General features: G+C 41.3%; 1 protein-coding gene across 4 annotated transcripts in view; it reads left to right on the top strand.

Moving 5' to 3' along the window:
* Positions 1–20,022, top strand: part of CCDC85A (coiled-coil domain containing 85A) — a 67,552-nt gene that overhangs the window by 16,438 nt on the left and 31,092 nt on the right. The window contains exon 4 of one of the 4 annotated variants that reach the window (XM_066177911.1): positions 19,376–19,423. The exons of the other annotated variants lie outside the window; for them this stretch is intronic. Coding sequence (XP_066034008.1) covers positions 19,376–19,407 — 32 coding nt within the window. The 3' untranslated portion in view covers positions 19,408–19,423. Of the gene's footprint in view, positions 1–19,375; positions 19,424–20,022 lie in introns of those variants that run through there. 4 annotated transcript variants of the gene reach the window in all.

Raw genomic sequence — 20,022 nt, 5'->3', positions numbered from 1 at the left:
GGCCCTTCTCAGCTGAAATGTGCTCTGAGTGCAGTCTAATGTTTCAGACCTGGGCAGAGATTAAGGAGACATTAGTACTGCTACTATTTTCATCTTAATTACAAACCAGAGCAAACGCCAGGCTGTGTGTCCTGAGCATGATTTAGCAACCTGTTAGTCTTTTAATTATCTCTTTTCTAATTCGATTGCTCTGATTATTTGGTATTTGAAGTAAGTGTATATTTTTAAATTCTCATGGCAGTAACTTTTGGAAAAAATCCATTGCTTTTCATTTTGCAGACATTTTGTCTTTCATGCTGAAGTACAGGAACATATGGTGCTACTTCTGAGGTAGCACTTGTCTAAATATCTTAGCTTGTAAAATTTTCTGCAGAGCCATATAATTTTCTCCTGTAAAAACATTCCTACTGTATTTAACTGGTTTTATATCTACTTAATGGGATTATCACGTTTTTATAATTACAATCTTTTAATGGATGTGGGTCAAGAAATTAGACTCTGAACCCTGAATAAGAAAAATGAGTAGTAAGAAGTTAGAAATTCAAAGACAGTAGTAAGAAATAGTGATAATAGCATAAAGAAAATAAAATAGTTTATCAAAATACATCCCAGGTATTTTGAAAGGGTCAAAGCAGTAATTTTATTTTTAAACTGAACCCTTGGGCTATCACTGGCAGTCAGTAAACATGGAATGCTCTAAAACAGTGTCCAGAACCCTCACATGGGAGCTGGTTATGTCTCTGTTTGTGTTCAGTCTGGTGAACACGCTTCCCAAGTGATGGTGTTCCTTCTGCCTGAGCCCTGGGAAGCTTGAGTCAGGAGCATGCATTAAAAAAATGTAAACCAGCAGCACATTCATCTATATACAACGAAGGGAGACTGGAAATGTTCCTGAGTGTGGCATAGCCAGGAGAGTCAGAGAAGTGGAATAACAGGAATATTCTGTATATTTTTGTCTACATTGCTAGACTCTTACCCAGCATGAGAGATGATTAGTGAGAGGCTAATTGGCCTGTTAAATAAACATATTTAGAAATGTATAAAGATACATATCTCGGGAATGATGCAGATCTAAAACCCTTCTTACACAGCAGTGGGAAATGCATTCCAGGGGCAGCGTGCCAGGCTCCCTCTCTGCTGCCTTGGACATGCTGAGCCAAGGCTGGAGCTCTTCACAAGCCAGGTACCTTGGAAAATGCTGCAGGGATGAAGCATCTCCAGGAGAGGAGGAGCTGACTCAGTCATGCCTGGGGGGCAGAGCTCTCTCCCCCTACGGGATCACAGATGGAGCAGCAAGCGAACAATTGCTGGAAGCGGAAAGGCAGGAGAAGGATGGACTGAACAGGATCTCCTTTCTCCTGCAACCGGGCTCAGGACTGGTTGCCATCTCTAGGGAAACATCACTCAGATGTGGGGGTAGCTTTTGTAGCTGTAATGAGAGCAGGCTGTGTTTGATGCTGGAGGTTTGGAGTCGCACCCTGCTGAGTAGAGACAATAGAGTTGCTCAGAAAATAGTTTCTGAGGGTGTTTTTCTTTTTTTGAGAAGAAGAAAGTGGATGAGGTCAGACAGATTCAGAGTTATACCTAAGAGTGCATAGGTAAAGTGAAGGTCTGAAAAAACAAAAATGTTAGAAGGACTCTGGGCAAGGGAAAAAGTCATAATCCAGTTACTCAAAGGTGGATTATGTTGAATTTGCCCTGTTTTTGAACAGTCCCGAAAATGAAGGCGTGGGAGAGCAGAATTAGATTACAGGATAACCAGAGCTCCAGCATTTCAAAGTTTCAAAAGCTGTAGGTAATGATCACTAATATATCACTTGTTTGTGGGTGTTGAATACAACTGAAGGGTTTTGTTAATGACTGTAGTTTTTCAGTCAGTCACAGGTGTCAGTTTGGTCTCCTGCCCACCTCATTCTGCTGGCAGGTGGAAAACAGGACATTTGTCACAGTGCCAGTCATGGTGAAGTGACCATCATGGTGCTGCTGGTCCTCACAAACTCAGAATTTGTGTTTCTATAGCATCACTGAGCTCCCCGTGGCTTTTGGTGTCTCGAGCACTTGGAGGAGCTCCTGCCAGTCTTTCCTCAGGAGTGGGAATGGAGCTTCGGCAGACCTGGCAGCTGATAGTTTACAAAAGTGAATTTCTTTTTGTGTGGCCTCTCCTCCTCCACCAGAGTTCTCTGTGAAGCAGGATTCTAACCCCCATGTGCTGGAAGGCAGAAATCTTTCATTATGGAGTGTTTAATTTTTCAAATGACTGCTGCCACAGTATCAGTCAATAGTCTGTGTTAGTTGAACTCTGCTGCTGAATCTGAGCTGTCCTATTAAAAAGGGAGAAAGCAAAATATTTTTTCTATCCATTTTTACTAAATTAATCTTAACGATTTGTGTGAGTCGTTACTATGAGTCGTTTGATTATTATTGCTGGTGGAAAAGCAATTACACTGGAAAACCAACTAAAAGTCTATTGTGAAATTAAAACCTACAGTTCTAGTTCTTTTCCTTGATTTATTTTTGATAGTGGGTGATTTATTATTCAGAGTGAGACAGGGATCTAGGAATTCCTCCTGGCTCCCCTTGTTAGTCCCTGCGTAGCAGCTGTTTGAAGTTCATGGGGCTAAGAAGTTCCTACAGGTGCCTGTGCTTTGGGGCTTGGAAAAAGATCCCAGGTGAAGTGAATCTGTAGGAATTTGATGGTTCATTTGATATGTAGCCATACAGGGTAGCAGCTCATTTAGGGGACTACTTGTCTCATTTTAATTCAACTAGAAAATGCTCACTCAGCTGCACAAATAGGACTATCCATCTGTACACCTATTATGGGATCAGATTAATTAAAGTAAAAGCAGTGAATTAACTTCAGTTACTAAGGCTGTCATGAATTGCTCAGTAATAATTTAATCCAATGTTACACAGGTAGAAGGCACCTTATAACTAACATGTTAAACTACAAATTTCTGATACAACATGAGTTTTGAGGGGTTTTTAATTTTGTTTTCAGCATTGTCAAGGAATTTAGCAAAATATCCTTACAAAGATAGAAGGTTTGAAAGCTTTATTGAATAATTTGTAATGCTTAGTTTTAGCCTTAGGACTATTTCCAACTATAGCTTTAAGTACCTTTAATCTCTCAGTTTGTCTAAATGGTAATTTTGATAAATTTAACATGAATCAAAGGTACTGTAGGATAGAAAGATTTCCTGGAAGGTTACTCAGAAAAGAAATAGGTTGGGTTTTAATTGCACAGTCTAATATGAAATTGCCTTTCTGGTTTGAAAACAGAAAGTGATCACATGCAGTTGCCTGGGAACTGCCATCCATCCATCCATCCATCCATCCATCCATCCATCCATCCATCCCACTGCCAGGGTGTTTGTGAAATGTCAAAATGTTTATCAGGGAGGATTTTTATATTTCCAGTTTCACTGTAAGGTAATATGTGGTTTTTAGGGAAATATATAGCTATGGGTTACATTCATTCACAGTCACCACACCCTCTTCCCTCCATGCTCCTGTACAAGATTCCAGGTTGGATGTGAAGCTCATGGTGGGAAATTCCAAGTCTATATCCAAGGGATAGGTCAGTACAGGAAGGTGTGCTGTGGGTGACATAGAGCTTGTTCTGTAGCTGTACAAACCAACTCAATATTCAAATGTACAGTCTCTCTGAGATGCCACAATAAGGGAGAAAATAGAATTAATACAAGTGTTGCCAATCCATTACTGTATTGAGGGCAGGAAATCAACCCTGCTCTCTGCCACAAATTAATATTATGGAAGTCTGGGAGCCATCCTTGCTGGGCACCAGGCTCTGCCTGGTGCTTCAAAAAATTGTGTGTGACTTGCACTTGGGCTGTGTGACAATCTGTGATTGCATTTCTGGAGATTGGAATTGAGTTTTGCCTGTTTCCTTTTGAAATCACTCTGGTGACAGCTGAGGGCCTACAGTGTTTGCTAAAGAGACATTGGTAGGATGATGACTCTTCTCCTTGAGGAAATGCAGATTTTAGTCACTGATAATTAAAAATCACAATTACTGTGTGATCTTGGGTGTGGTCTGGAGCTTTTTTTCTCTTAAGCCAAGGAGTTTCTTAAAGCATTTCACTGGAAAACGGAACTAGATTGAGAAACATGGTGGTGTTTAATAGTGGAGAGAGTGAAGCACAGGATTGTGGAACCTTTGAATGAAGTTCTGCTGTGTTGCAATTACTCCTGTGGGCATTACAGGAACAAACATGGTGCAGTGATAAGCCCTGAATCTTGAGGGTAAATAATTTATTGAATGTATCCTAACATGGGATATTCTGGTGTTTAAATATTTTGTATGAAAAGAGCATCATATGCTTTTTCAGTCACTGCTTTCACTAAAGATGTAAAAAAGAAAAATCCATATACACTTACAGCCTAGGTTATTTCTTACACATGCAGGAGAGAGACTTGAAGTAGAATCAAGGAAATACTGAACTAGGATTGTTAAGCCTGTTTTCCTGCCAGTAGTGGAGTCCTTGAAGCAGGAATAAGAATTAGGATTGCCAGGAGCAACAACTGACCTTTCAACACTTGGGGTACTGTAAGTTGGCAGATCACAGGGGTAGTTCCAAAGCAGAGTTCCGAGCCTGTTCAACCCCATTTTGATAAAAAATGGAATGTCAGAGGGAGAGAGGACGTTTATCTTCCTGCAAAGTACCATTCATGCAATGATTATCTTGATTTTATTTTCACGAGAAGATATGTTTTGTGTTTAATAGTCAATGCCTTCCTAAAGTCTTTGCTTCCCACTGTAACTAAAGTATGAAAAATCAGTGGGAATGCAGTGAGGGAAACAGGTGAGGTTGGAATAAAACCTTGGCACAGTTAGCCACATGTAAAACATCTTTTCGAGCATTAACAGAGGTGAAAAAGTGTGGCCAGTAAACGACAGGGAGAAGAGATATTGGGATTTGGCTTTAATTTCATTTTTAGTGGGAAGAAGAAATGAATTTGAATGAGAAATTGATCATACACAGTTTGATCCTCTTGCAGGAATATTGCCATTGATTTCTGGAGGAATGGGATGTGCCACCTCGTTTGCCTGTGACTGTGCTTTTCTCTTGGTACTGACTAATTCACTGACACTCCAAAAAGCTCCAACCCAAACAAAACCCACCACAAATAAACAAACAGAATCTACTGCACTGCGTGGGGACTAAATTAGTTTTAAAATCTCTAATATGATTGTAATGGAGCTGTGGAGGCTGAGGAAAGATTCTCTCTGAAATTTTGCTGCTTGGACTAACTCCATGCTGTTCAGTAGTGGCAATGGTTAATTCACTTTCTAAAGATCACGTAGATACATGAGGCTGAAACTTTGTGATTTATTTTGAGCTCTGAGGAATATAATATGAAAACCTATTCAGGTTTTACTGGCTGGCCAGAGACTGCAGTCAGTTTAATGAGACACAGCTAAATTTACCATGATAAAGTGCTGTTTTGTGCATGAAATAGATGTTGTGGTCCTGTGCTCGTGACTGATGATTTATTGCCTTCAACATTGTAGAACCAATGTGCAGAATTAATTTTGAGTGGATTATTCATTGTTTTTACCCCTGGAATCTTGTATGATTGATAAACATAATTTAAAGGAAAAAAACAAAGTCAAAAATTAACTATGAGAGATTTTAAGGTTGCACATTTTACAACACCCCCCTTTTTCCCCATGAGATGTTTTACAAACCTAATCTAGCATCAGTTTGTGCTGCAGAAGATGTTCATAGCGCACTTCATTCTGGTTTCTTATCAAATTACTGGTTTTACTCTGTAAAGCTCTCAGGGGATTGAGTGAAGCTCTAGTATATGGATGATCCCTCTGTGCATGGTCCTTCAATCCCCGCAGTAGTCCCTGGGCTGATCCCAGCTGACAGACCTCAGTTTGGAACCCCAGGCACTGGGACTCCACTCACAGGGAAATGCCCATGGCAGAGCTAACTCAGCCAGGGGAACTTTCAGCTCCCAGTCTTGTAGCTGCTTTTACCCTTTAACTTCTGGGGAGAAAAACCTGCTTAGACAGAGGATTAGCACTAGAAAAATGAGAGGAGAATCCAGCCAGCAGGAGATGGAGAGGGGAGAGGTGTGTTATAGGCAAGGAAAATGATTAAATGTACTGTGGTAGTCTCTCTGGAGCACAAGCACCCGATGACACAGAGTTTTGGGGTTTCTTCTGATGCAAGCAAGCCTTGGATCTGCCTCTTGCACTGTGGGGATTTGAGAAAACGTGCTGCTCCCCCAGTGGGTTCCTTATGCTCAGGACTCTGTCAAAATACACATTTATGTACTGGCCTGTCCTGTCCTGGAGGTCTCATTTTGGCAATGTTTGGTCTATGTGCTGAGCTGCTGATGGGTGCTAGAGGTGAGCAGCTCAGCCAGAGTCCTGCCAGAACAAAAAGCAACTCATCTTGGCAGCGTCGGCCTCCAGGGCTGTTCGTGTCTGCTGCTGGAACCATCAGCATCAGCTGTGCTTCTGAAAACCAGGGGGTTAGGCTACATAGGATATGTGCTCTGACAGGCTCCACAGCAACAAAATATTGGACTTAGGTGGAATTTTGTAGGTCCTAAAGCAGTTTTGGTCCTTGCCGTACAGAGCTGAGATGAGCCAATGACTTCGCTTTGTGAGAGGTTGTTTCATAATTCTCCTTTAAACTCAGGCTCCTGTGCAGGTTTGGGGTGACACAAGGGCTCAGCAGTGTCTTAGCTGTCAAAAACAAAGGCTCTGTGTTTCATTTAATCCTTTATTTATTTAAAAGGAAAGAAGCCGTACTTTTGCAAGCAAGGCTCTTCTCAGCATCTGAAAGCTGAGCAGGGTCAGTCTGGATCTTTACCTGGATTTTTAACCTCCGGAAAGAACACGGGTGTGCTTGTGGTGGAAAAACAATTATCTTTTGAGTCAGTCATAAATACCGTGAGGGTAAAGGCTGAAATATTAAGCTGAGATTCTTTCTACTTGCTCTTCGAAATACCAAAGACCAAGAGCTTGAAAGTTTTTCCAAGATCTCTGCAAACATTGGTGGTGGAATTATCATTCACTTTTTGTCTGGAGCTGCTGTGCAGTGCTGCCATGTGCTCCAAGCAAACACAGCCCCTCTATCCCCCTCTCCTTTGAGTCCTGAAGCTGATTCGTGTTCTCTTTTCTCACCACACCACCTATTTATTCTCCTTATCACAACCACCCTTAACATCTTCTTTTTGCCCCTTGTCCCTGCCACTCTGCTGGTGGTTTGGTAGATAAAATAAATTTAATTATAATGAAAAAATGGCTGCTGAGGGTGGGAATGGTGCAGGACTATGTCAAGAAGAATCATTCCCATTCTGGGGAAAAACCTCCTTTCTCTGACCTGTTTTGTCTCTTGAAAATTCTGTTTCCCTTATGCTTTCCTACACATCTTCAGAAACTTCAGTGCTAAAGAATTTTATGATCTGTAAGCCAGTTTTTTAGCCTTCATCTTTAAGTATCAGGTGACTCTGCTCCTCATACTTACAGTTGCTTACAACTCCTCTATCCATTACAGACACCAAGCCCTGCAGTGCAACAATCCAGGGAATATTCTGTTTGGTAAAAATCAATCATCATATTCTTTCTACATCTCCCTGTTTTGTCATCTGTCATCTTGGATTCATCAGAATGATCCATGTTTGGGTTTTCATCTCTAAATCTGGCCAGACTGTCTGATGAACAACTGTGGCTATGAGACAGTTTCCTTAAAGGGCTGTTGGCACTCAGACTTCACCCCTGGAAAAATTGTGGAAAATGAATGATGTTGTGGGAGACATAGGTTTGTTTTCAAGAACTAAGCTTTATGCTCAAGGTAGTCATAGAAGAATGCTTTCAAATTATTGATGTCTGGAATGTCAAGTCATCAAACTTCTGCTATGGGAAAATCTTTTTGTATTGGAGAAATGTATCTGAGGTCAAAAATATTTTTATTTGTCTTCCTCAGCAGCCAAACCTCTGTGGGTACTTTGTAGCTCTCTGAAATGATCCTCATGTGGCTGGACTGGTGCTGTGTGCTCCTGCCTGGGCAGGGCAGAACAAACCTGGCTAAACTGAGCCCTGTTTGCTGTTCCTCTGGAAGAAGCTTCCCACATCCCCTAGAGGTGTTCTGCCTTATTTGAGGTGCTCAAGGAATGAACTTTCAGCATTTCTCAGCCTTGGCTTTGCTTCCAGTGGTAAAACACATTTTACTGATATCTTTTGCAAATGCTGCTTCAGTTTCTCTTCTGCCTCCATGGTGTGCTCCTCACTTTCCTGTCAACCAAAATAATAAACTTTTCTATTATTATGAGTGATAGGGGAATTAACATAGTTCTGAATTGCACTGTAAGTTTAAAATCCCTTGTGGGTACTGTCAGAAGAGACACCACAGTTTCTTACTATCCTTGAGACAGGAGCTCATGGTCAGTCTATCAAAGTCTTGATGGGTGATGATCAAGCTTCTCTTTTTCAAGAAGTGTGAGGTGTGACAGATCCAACAGTTGGCAGGCTGAGCTTCATTTTAGTGTCAGAGGGATGCTATGTGTTTCAATGCTGGTACTGTGTTCCTTCCCTGGATATTTAGCAAACAAAAATGGTTCCTTGGGGTAGGAAAAAGGGTAAAACAGTCTTTGGTGAAGAACAGCATGTGCATCAAAAATGCTACTTTTTGGAATGTTGTTAATTAGTAAAATTAAAACTTTTAAAAAGCGGAGTTGTTGTCAGCAAGGAATGAGAGATGATCTTGAAACAGGATAAAACTTTGGGATAGAAAACACTAAAGGATTCATAGCTTGGTTTAGATGCCTTTGAAAGCAGGGAAAGGAGATTGACTGTACTTCCTAAAGCCACAGGTGTCATTCCAGCCTCTGGTTCTGGAAATTCAGATGACTTGAGCTTTGTGATCTCCATTAAATCTTAACAAAATTCTCTCTCTCATTCTGATACACTTGCAGAAGCTTTATCCTCATGTCCCAGGGCAGAATTTGAATTTGATGTCTCCCTGAGGATATATTGCACTTGGTATTACGTGCCCACTTTGCACTGCATGCAAAGTGGGCATGTAATTTAGCTTTTCCTGGTTGAAAGGCAAAAAAAAAACCCAACCCAAACAGAAAAGCCCACAAACAAACAAAACAAAACCAAAACAAAAAAACCCAAAACAAACAAAAAAGGCAAAAAAATAGTGGAGAAGGAATGAATGTCTTATATTGGAAATCCAGAACAAATTTGAACCAACTCCATGAATATGTGAAGCTGTAGTCCCTCTCTACCTGCTGTGGTGGAAGGTTTGGTTTTAATCCAGAGGGAACAGAAATGAAACTCTTGTACATGAATGAAAAAAAAACCCGAAATGTTTGCCTGACTAATGAGTAAGGCAATTTGTTTAATGGTGTGGTTTGTTTCTTATTTTTTTATATTCTTTTCCGGAGAGAAAGCAAACTGAAATCCTTGCCCCCAGCTGAGGTTTTGCAGGTTGGCAGAGTCAGCAGGAACGAGGAGTCTCTGAAGGACAGGAGGATAGGGGAAAAGGACACTGTATAGTTTCTTGGCAGTATTCCTTACACTTAATGCAATGAGTGGTTAAAACAATAAGCAGGTTTGGTGTCAAGTTTGGGAGATGTTGCACCAGACCAAGAAAAGGGGAGAAAGGCAGGAAGCACTGGGATGTGCTGAGGGTGGTTTTGTCTAACAGAACACGTAAATATAGTAAGTGTTTCAAAGGGAAAATAGAGGTTGCAGAACAGCAGAACTCTGAATTCCTGTCAGGGGTGCTTTGAGTTGTGCTGAGTGTGCAGGCCCTGGAAACACGTTCCCTGTCAGAGAGGGAGAGGGGCGCTGTGCTCGGGAGTGCCATCTTCCCGCGGAGGGGCAGGCTGGGGCTTCCTCGGGCAGAGATGGCCCGTCCCACAACCCGGCAGCTGCTGCAGCGGCACATGCCGAGTGCCACAGCCTGATCCTGAGCTGCAGTGATGCTCTGCATGTCGTGTCACCAGGGAAGTGCCGGGAATATGTTGCAATGCAAGTAGTCTTGGTGCTGACGCTAGTTTTACTTGCCTAGGCAGCATCTTGATGAAATCAAGGGAGACTGAATATGTTAAAAGTTTTGAAGTGGGAAGGAAATAATAATGATGCTTTTCTTGAGGCCAGTTTTTTCTCAGCCATTTCTTCACTTCTTTCCTCAGTAAGAGGGGGGGTCTGACTGCAGGAGCTGGTTAAATCTGATTTAGTAACACCTGGAATACAGGTGATTTTTTACAGAGTTTTTTTGTTTAGCTGTTTATGCATCTTAATACATCTTCTTCCTTTTACTTTCTTTCTTCTTCTCCCTGAAAGAGTTTTAACAAATGCTAAGACACTGTAATGAGGAGAGAAGAAAATGACTCCTTGACCATAGAGCTGTGGAAATTAAATCCCTCCTTTCTTTTTCCTTCTCTTTTACTAGGGAAGGACCTTGTGACTCCATGCAACCATCCCCCCTGTGGCCACAGGGAATGACAAATGGTTTGTGTGGGTGTTCCAAATCACCAGATAAAAGTGTAAAAATGGAACAGATGAGATGCCAAACCCTTAACTAATTCAAGGTGACATAATGCAAAGGGCTTCTGACTGATGGAGAATTTGCCTTTGTTTTCAGATCTTCAGGGCATTTCATACATGACATCAAATAATGGCAACTCTTCTGAAAGCTGCAAAGATTTGGATAGTGGCCACCCCCGTTACGCAGAAGTTTTTCTTACTTCCATACCCTGACTTTACTGCTTAATAAATTAGTTCATTTTACCTGGTAAGATCAGCCAGTGTATTTTATGCAATTCATGATATGGATTTGGCTAAAGCTGTGCTCTCTGCGCAGTGGATCTGGTTACCAGGTGCAGCAGAACTTCAAAATTGAAATTAATTAAACTGTGGAGGGAGTTTTCTGGGTCTGACCACTCAGCTTTGGGGTTTCAAGTGAAGGAATTCAAGCTCCATACCATACTTCATGGGTTCTTTTATTTAGAAGTAAACAGCTCAGCTGGGATCTCTTAGCCTGACGTGAAATTCCAGCTTGGTGGTTTTCTGACAAATAGTCCGTCTCCTGTGCTTTGCTGAAGCTCTAGGAAGAAATGCAAGCTTCATGTAAAGCTGCAAGCAGAATAAGCTGTATTTCACATTTAGAGGGATTTTTGCCAGCAGTTATTTTTATTATGTTCAGACATTAACCTCACTAATTTTTCCTTTTGTTCCTTAATGGCTTAAAACTAAAGCTTATCAAAAGACAACACATTTTTCAATATTTCCTGGAAAGGTAAAGAAAGAGTCTCATGAAGAGGCATCAGTTAAAACAGGATATCAATCATTTTACATCCGGTGGGCTGGGTGTATTGTTTGAGCCTCTCTCAGCTGCAGCTTTGGCTCTCTAGGGGTCCGGGTGGGCAGAGCAGTTTTGTTAACTTCATACTGGAGAGGGTGTGATACACATGGGGTTAAAACAACTTTGACTTATAAGAGCATCTGTATTATTCTGCATTTGATTTGCACCTGAAAATATGTCTACTAGGTACATGGGCCTGTATAAACCCTGACTCTGAGGTGGTCCTTACTCTGAGTTTGGAATAATTTCATTAAAGAGAAGGAAGCAAATACCTTCATATCTATGTAGACTAAATCTCCTTTCCTCTAATTTCATCACTGTGCATTTTGCTCTTCACTAAGTGCAGGAGCAGGTCCCCCAGCCCTGTTCCCTGGGCTCTTGCTGAACCAGTGTAAGAGCAACCAGGGAAATAAATACCTGCCAGTTCACCCAGAAAGTGCTTTTTTTGCTGTCAACAACGGATTGAAGTATTGACCTTGCAGATGAGTTGGAACTGCTGTTCCCTTGCTGGTGTGTGCTCCTGCTGTTGTCTTCGCTGGGCTTCACTGGAGGAAGCACTGGCATTTCAGCTGAGGAGGAATCCTGCTCCTCACCTGGAGTCTGCCATCAGAAACCCAGGTATTTATAGCACATGCACGCCTGTAGAAAGTGCTGCTATTGTATTTGGGACACTTTAGTACTATATTTAACTCTGTTACCTCCAGTGAAAATCCTCATAATTCTGCCTGTTATTTTCCATAGCTTGCTCTCAGCTCATGCCACATGTCACTTCTTTCTGCCTCTAGACAATTACTGCCATATGTCTTTAGGTTCCAAAACAAGGAGAATGAAAGAACTTCAGGCAAGTGATGAGATGAAATTGACATAGTGCAGGACTGGAGCTGAAAATGTTAGACTGCTGCTGTGCCTTCTCAAATGCCCTTTTACCAGCTAAGAAAATCTGCCTTTCAAAAATGGTTGGGACATGAAAATAGAGTGACATTTAAAAGTGAACAAAGGGAGCATCCACAGAATTCACAACCAATGTGTGAGTGAGATCAGGAAGAAAACCCCAGTTAAAGCAGTGATTGACCATAGATTTTCCCAGAGGTGGTCTCAAATATTTGTCCTTCTGTCACTTTTTAGCAAAGATTCTAATGTCTCTGGGAGTAAAACCACACTCTGGATGGTGTCTGCTTTAGAAGTGAGTCATGCCTGGGAAAACAAACTTACTCAAGACGCATCCCACAGCAAAACAAACTTATTCAAGATCCACTTACCTGAATATCATAAATTAGTTCAATTCCACTAGAATTTGATATCAATTAACCTAAATACAACCTAAATACAAACGTATGTGTTTTGTGTAAGCTTCATTGCTAATAGTAAGTGAAGCGCTGGTCATCTCCTTGAGGACAAAAAAAAAGGAATTAATTGGTGAGGGATAACTGGAACAGACTTTAATCTCTGAGGAGAGGCAGGGGGAAAAGTGAAAATATATAAACAATATAAATAAACAAAACATCTAAACAGTGACTTTATCTGCAAAAGACAGACTGAAGCTTTATTTTACGTCTAGAAGATAGAGATGATCTATGAAATGCAGTAGCAGGAAATTCAAAAGCAATGAAAGAAATGAAGATATTGTTCGAACATATAAATAAAATTTGATACTTAGAGGCAATTCATAATAGAAAAAAGACTGAAGTGTGGCTATTAGGAACTCATGGGTGACAGAGCAATCTGGCTGCAGCTCAGTGTGCCAACCCTTGTGTGCTGCACAACTTGAGTTGACCATTTAAAAGCTGTCTTTACCCTTTCATACTGAAGCTTCATTTCATTCTCAAGTCCTACCCAATCAATTGTTAGTAATTTTTTAATAAACCAGGCACAGAGCTGTGCTTGTGTGGAGGGGATCCCTCCGTGCAGAGCCTGCCTGCATTTGCAGTGTAGCTACAGGTTGTGTGCATGGTTTGACTTGCACTCAAGTGAACTCACCCTGAGAACGCTGTGATTTTAAACACTGTGCCTTATTTTAGTGCAGTGGATGGTTATAATTAAGGGAATTTGCAAGTAGAAATTTGTTTGGGCTAGATGTGCAGACATAACACCACGGGTTGTGTTCTAAAGATACACACATACCTCTCTGTGAAAATGTGGCTGAGCAGTCAGGGAAGAGATTGAGTGGAAATAAAATATGAAACAAGGGAGGAGCCCTCCACCAGTGTCTGTGAATGAGAGCAAAGGCCTTCCTTCCTACAAATGCACCAGGATTAAGAGGGAAGAGGCCACAGGACCATGGAAGAAGAGGTGAAGTATGTACAACCTCATCTGTTTTTGCACTCACTCATCTTCCACTCCCCTAGCTGCTTACCAGCCTTAATTTGTTTTACCTAAGTGAATAGATTGAAATGAAAAATTGAATTAAAAGGGACCAAGTAAACGATTTTGCCTTGCAGCTTCCTGCAGGGTATGGATTTGGGTCATTTGAAGGAATTTAAATTCTTGACTAGAAGCAGGTGAAATGGTGGTGTTTCATCTGTCATTTTGCTGGAAGTGTAATAAACCCCAGGTAACAGGCAAGGATGTTATTGCTCTCAGGTTGATAAAGTCTCCATGGGAAGTGCTACTCAATTCTTTTAAATTACACAACTGCCAAATTATAAACAAACTCTGTGGAACACAAGGAGTTCTTATGAATTTTATCTCTTTCATTTTGCCATGCTCAATATCCTGCCCTTTATTAAACCACCTAAGGGATGGACAGTGAGAACTGAGAAATCTGTTGCTGTTCCCAGGGGCCTCCTCCACCTTTCAGTTATTGGACTCCTTGTTTTTACAAAAACTGCTGTCTCTCATGTAGAAATGGTGTCATGCTGCCAGACACACACACACGTGCAGGGAGGTGAGGTGGCACTTCCCCTGTGACAGGGAATGTGTAGAGCATGGCCCCTTTGGTGTCTTCCGAGGAATATGAGAACCATCTCTAAGCACTGGAAACTTTCCTTCTTTGTGCCTCTTTCTCATGAATGTGGGATAAATCCCATCTTGCAACCTCACTGCAGAGTGAAGCGATGAGCAGTGCTTGGGAACTGATTCTAGGTCACAGGAGTTTTTTAAATTTTATTTTATTTTACTTCTTAAGATACAAATTTAGAAACTCATTAAAGCTTTGTCCTTATGGATTAGACATACTTAAAACAACGGCAGGATTTTCTCCAAAGGACACAATGGAATTTGTTGACAAGATTAAGGACAGGCAAACGGTGTCACCCAAAGCCCACAGGAGTTACTGAGGAATTCACTGATAAAGGGTTTGGATCTGGCCTCCAGGATTTTGCAGGTGGAAAGAAAAAAAAAGCGGCTTATTTTGCTTCTTGGATAAGGAATAATTCATTGCTATTTCCTAATAGAAACCACAGGCATTGATTTTCCATGGATTTATGTGTGGTGGTTTACAAGACTTATTTTTACAAAATGGTTTCTGTTGGCAGATGTAAGCAGTCTCCTGCTGCACTGGCTGAACAACTGCCATTAAGCAAATGGTTGTCATTAGCAGGTACTTTTTTAAGCTTCATTTTGTTTAGGAATTTTTTTTTTAATCCAAATATCTGTAGAATTGCAAAATGGGGGAAAAGTCCATATCTAGCTCAGATTGCTGAGAAATCTTTGGGAAAATTGGTTTATAAAGCATCTTAAAAAGATGGACACAGCTGTACAGTGTTGACTGTGTAATTCTAAATATAATTCTAAATCCTATTAATTCCAAATATAATTTCATGAAAAGGAAGCTCAGGGAGAAATATAAATGCATGGGATAAATGGGCTTCTTAAATACATAGACATTCCGCATAGAACTTACCTGCCCTGAATTTTTAATTCATGATAGCTCTCTTTTCAGCAGTTTCTTTTTAGAGCAACACCTTAGCTAAGGGAATGTGAAAATGATAATCTTAAAGTTCTATTTCTGGAGGTTTCTAACTCAATATTGAACCAGTTATTCTGAGGGGAGAGCTGCTGTGTGAGGTTTCTGGTATCCTGGCTGGGAACTTGGGCTATTCCCTTACCTGCAATTTGGCTTGTGGGATTTGCACCCAAATACCTGAATCAGCAAAAGCCTCTCTGCATTTTAAGAGCCCCTGATTTACCTGATACCTTTGTAGGAATTATTTTAGTAACAATTATTTATTAGATATCTCTTCCTATTACTTTTGTCTTGAGGACAAGGAAGTCCTGTTGGTTCCATGGGAATTGCAGCTGCTGATTTCAGCTCTTGGAAGTGGTAAAAGGGATTTTTGGTTTTTGCGCTCCCTCTCTCTGGGTGTACCTAAACCTCTGGGTGCTGAGGATGATGTGCTAACAATGGGATCAGAGATACTTCTGAAATAAACTGTGCTTTATTGAGAACATTGGGTTTGTCCTGAGAACTGTGATCCACAGCTAAACCTTTGTTCTTTTGATGCCAGCTCTGAAAGTGTGTTCAGCTACTGTTCTAGACTTTTTTATGAATGTAAAAATTACTTCCTGCAGGTGCTTGACTACACTTTCAGTTAAGGTTTTTAAAACATATATGTGATGCGATTTTCATGACACATTGTTTAAGACACCTATTAATATTTTCTTAAGTATTCATATAATTTAATTTTTACTTGCTACTGCCACAAGACAGTGATACTACTTCTGTGAGAAATGCACTGTCATGTGTTATACTTCAGAGCAAGGTTAAGACTCAGTTATTCTGCATTATATCTGGATTTAATAAATAGAAGATTCATGGATTTAAGAAACAGAGGAGTCATGCATCTCAATTACCTCTCTCTCTCTCTTGCTCCTTTTGGTTTTCACATCTGTTATAGCTTTGATGTGAAATACCTGCAAACTGCAAAATTTCACTTGATGTGAACTTGAAGAATTTTTTGAGCATTTTCACTTTCTCTAGGCTTACTTTGTTTCAGTGACGTTCTGTACAATTAAGAGTTTTGAAAAGTCTTGAGTCTTCATCTGACTCTTCTGAAATCAAGGGATATTTTTCTTTATGGCTTTAATGGGCACAATGCCGGCACTTGACTGCCTTTGTAAGTCAGACCCGTAACTTAATAAACACCAAATCGCTGTCAGCATTTACAGTAGATGTCAGCATTTGCAGTGGCTGTAAACAGCATTTACACCATAAATAACCCCATTAGGCTAATCCTTATGGAAATGGAAGGGTTACTGTTAGCCAAGCCCAGGCTGTCCAGGTTTGGCTGGATGCAGAGGGCTCCTTCCTAGGAAATTTGTCCTGGTGGTGTGGTCACTGTGTATTGCAGTGTGAGGCAGTCTCTGTGCTGAATGGGGTTGGCTCTGGAGGAGGGAAAGAGCAATGGAGAGCTCCTGTGATTTGCCAGTCTCAGCCCAAGAGTATCTCCCGTGTTTGCTGATGCCAGTGACAATGTGTATTCTGCTTTTGGGAGCATCTCCTGTCCCTTCTGCCAGGCTGTGCTCCTTGACTCAAGCCAGAGTTCGTCTTATGGTGCCTGGGGCAATTATTAGTGCAGCAGTTGTGTGAAAACACAAATAAGTGTGTATCTGTTTTGTAAGGTATCTAGACAAATGTTGGAGTGAAAATCAGATTGTTGTGCTTTCCCTGGGCTGAAGTGGGAGGAACCACAGAGACCAGCAGTGACTGTGCTGGAGCAGGGCTGCCCCTGTGACATTCTCCTGTGCTGGTGAATTCCCTTCTCAGCCTTCTCTCTATCCAGGGAGCCCAAGTCAGTGCATCTAAAGAGCATAGTTTGGATCTGGCACCCTGAGTTCCACCCAAATCTTGCTAAAAATGCCTAAATCTATTTCAAATCTACCTTGAACCCAGAGGTGCCTGGGAGTGGCAGAGCCACTGTGGTGGGCATTTTTATGTCCTTCTTCAGAACCATCACTTGCTGCTGCAAGGGTGGGTGTGCCAGGTCCAGACCTTTGGGAAGAGCTGTGGCTCCACTGTATTCCCTTTTGCCAGTGGCCCAGAGGCATGGGCAAAACTGTTTGCAGATTGTTCCCAACTTTGAGGCAGCTGTGACCCAATTCCCCACTGACAGCACGTCCAGGACGGCACTGGGGCAGCGTCCATCACTTCAGGCACTGACTTCACAGATCCTATAATATAAAGCAGCTTTTATGTGTTGGCTTTTTATTTTTCTAAAAGAGAAGCTAGAAAGCTTTTATGATTTTCTGACACATGAGCCAGAGAGAGAATAAATTATACAAAGCTTTTCCTGCATTTTTAGGAAAAAAATTGCATTGACTGCTTGCATTGACTAATTCAAGCAAATAAAATCAAGATGAAATTTTCAATCATAACCTGCATAATAAGTATCTTATCCATACAGCTTCCCATTGTGGCTCTTTAGGATGGGGACCTTGCTTGAATTGGTTTATCAGAGAAAGTATATGTCCTGGTCATTCATATCATAATGTTCATTACATGGGTGGCACTATCAGAATTAGAAGCCTTTAAAAGGAAATGCCACGAGTACCCACTTCCCCTGGAGCTAAATGAGTGAGTGAGTAGTCTCTGAAATGAACTGAGCAATTAGACATTTCCTCTCTGGAGATGGAACAGACTCCACGAATAAATATGGGCAATTCCCATTTTGAAAGGAGCATTTGGAAGGGTTACAATTTGTTCCTGTAACAAAACAGGCCAGTTAGGAGCAAAAATGTTGGGGACAATTGCTGAAAATTCCCGTGGAAAGAAACAACCCTTGAGTCCATGGCTGGCTGCAAAGGAGATGCAGGGCAACAGTCAAAATGCCAGAAGTACCAGTGACAGGTCAAACAAATAATAGAAGTGACAAGCCACCTTATGGCCAAGGACAGCCCCTTCTCGTGCTGGATTAATCAGCATTCAAGATATCTGTGTGAATTCTAACCCCTTGAAAAAGGCCCTAAATGGCACCCTTGAAAATGAACTTTTTCACTCCTCTCAAACTTCTCCCCTCACCTTTCTTTGCAACAGGATCTAACTTCATTGGAATGTTATTTTTGAGGGAGGTTTCATTATTTAAAAAATTGTTTTGCTTAAATAAATCTTAATGTTAAATCTTCATTCATATGGCCTTGACCTGGCTGCCTTTTTCAAAGCATATTTCTCTTCTGTGGGTCCTCCAGCTGCAAAACTATGCAATGTGAATATCTGCCCCAGGGTCAAAGTGATGCTTCTGAGTGTGAAGTTTAACAATGTTCATATTTATCCAGCTGATAAACATGTCAAATGTAAGAGATGTGTTTGACAAACACAGAGAGGAGCAAAATTTTGAGGACATGGAAGCAGCTGTCCACTCTTGCTGCTGTCTGTGGGCTTTCAGGTGTTTTTGTTGGCACATCTCTAAGTGTTCACGGTAATAGTTTATGATAATGGGTGATATGAAGAAGCAAGGAAGTTAATTACTTATTTATTAATTCTCAGTCTCAGAAATTATCAGGCAATGAGAGTAATGAGAATGGGGTAAAATCTGAAGAGAATTTCAATAAACCCAGAGTAAAAACTGCAAAAGGACTTGGGAGTTTGCTAACTGATTGTCTCCATGGAGAGAGAAATCATGTTTAAAATTGTCCATGCATCATTTGTTCTAATGTAATAACCAAAAACTATATAAAAGTAATTTTATTGGGGGGTAAAAAGTAATTAACCTGTCCTGTTACAATGAAACAGATTTTTTTCTAGAGAGAATTCTGCTGGGGACAGCAATCCCACCTCTGATTATGTGCTATTGCATTATGAAAACTGCAATTCAGTCGTATTCATCTTTCGTTCAACAGATTTTCAATTTAGTGTGGTATGAGCTAACTGAGCTTAAACTTGGTATGAGGCTCCTTAAAGGTGACATTTCAAATAAACATAATTTTTCTGTAGTGCTTTCATTGAGGAGCTTTAAGAAATGAATGGCAGATGTGAAATAATCTGAGAGTCAAGAAATATGACTTGTCAAACTTGGGTGTTTTGGGTAACAACATCCTTAATTTCTCTTTTGCTTGATTAACTTTTGTATTGTGGTTCCCAGGGCCAGGAGGAATTAATTACAGTGTGAAGTGACTCATTCCCTGTGCTCTGAGAGCCTGAGCTCTGGGTGAGAAGGGCTTAAGGTCTCTTGAAGTCTGGAGCAGCAGGTGAGAGGCAATTCCTGGTGAAAAATGGGAACTCCACAGTACGCAGGTAAAGGCTGGTGTTTAAAAACTGACTTCCAGCAGGATGAACAGATACACCAGTCCATAATATCGATTCCAGGCTGCTGCAGGGGGAAGAGGATTGTCCTGTGAGAGCTGCCCCAGCCCTGCTTTGAGGCTGCAGCTGTGAACTTCACTGTTTACAGCTGGGTGGGCCCAAGACAGAGGCCCCATCTGTATCTCGTTTTGGTCTCTGCTTTGGGGATTTCAATTGGCTGATATGGAAACTCTGGAAGGAGGGAGCCTGGACTCCCCTGGGCTGGGTGGCCCCCAAGTTACAGCAGCGCTGGCACAGAGAGCAGGGGATGCAGCTGAATCTGTGCCCAGCTGCCCCATAGGTGAATGTGTCCGTATACATACAAAATACAAATATCCACACTATATAAATATCCTGCTTTCCACCTCCCTCTGCCCAGGAGTCGCAGAGCAGGTCGCTCACCCCCTTGCTGTGTTCACCTGGCTCCCTCCTCGTGCCAGCGGAGCA

Source organism: Chamaea fasciata, unplaced genomic scaffold (genome assembly GCF_029207755.1).
Source record: "Chamaea fasciata isolate MVZ Bird 193981 ecotype frontalis unplaced genomic scaffold, bChaFas1.0.hap1 SCAF_3, whole genome shotgun sequence".
Taxonomy (NCBI): Eukaryota; Metazoa; Chordata; class Aves; order Passeriformes; family Sylviidae; genus Chamaea; species Chamaea fasciata.
This window is presented reverse-complemented; position numbering and strand designations above follow the sequence as displayed.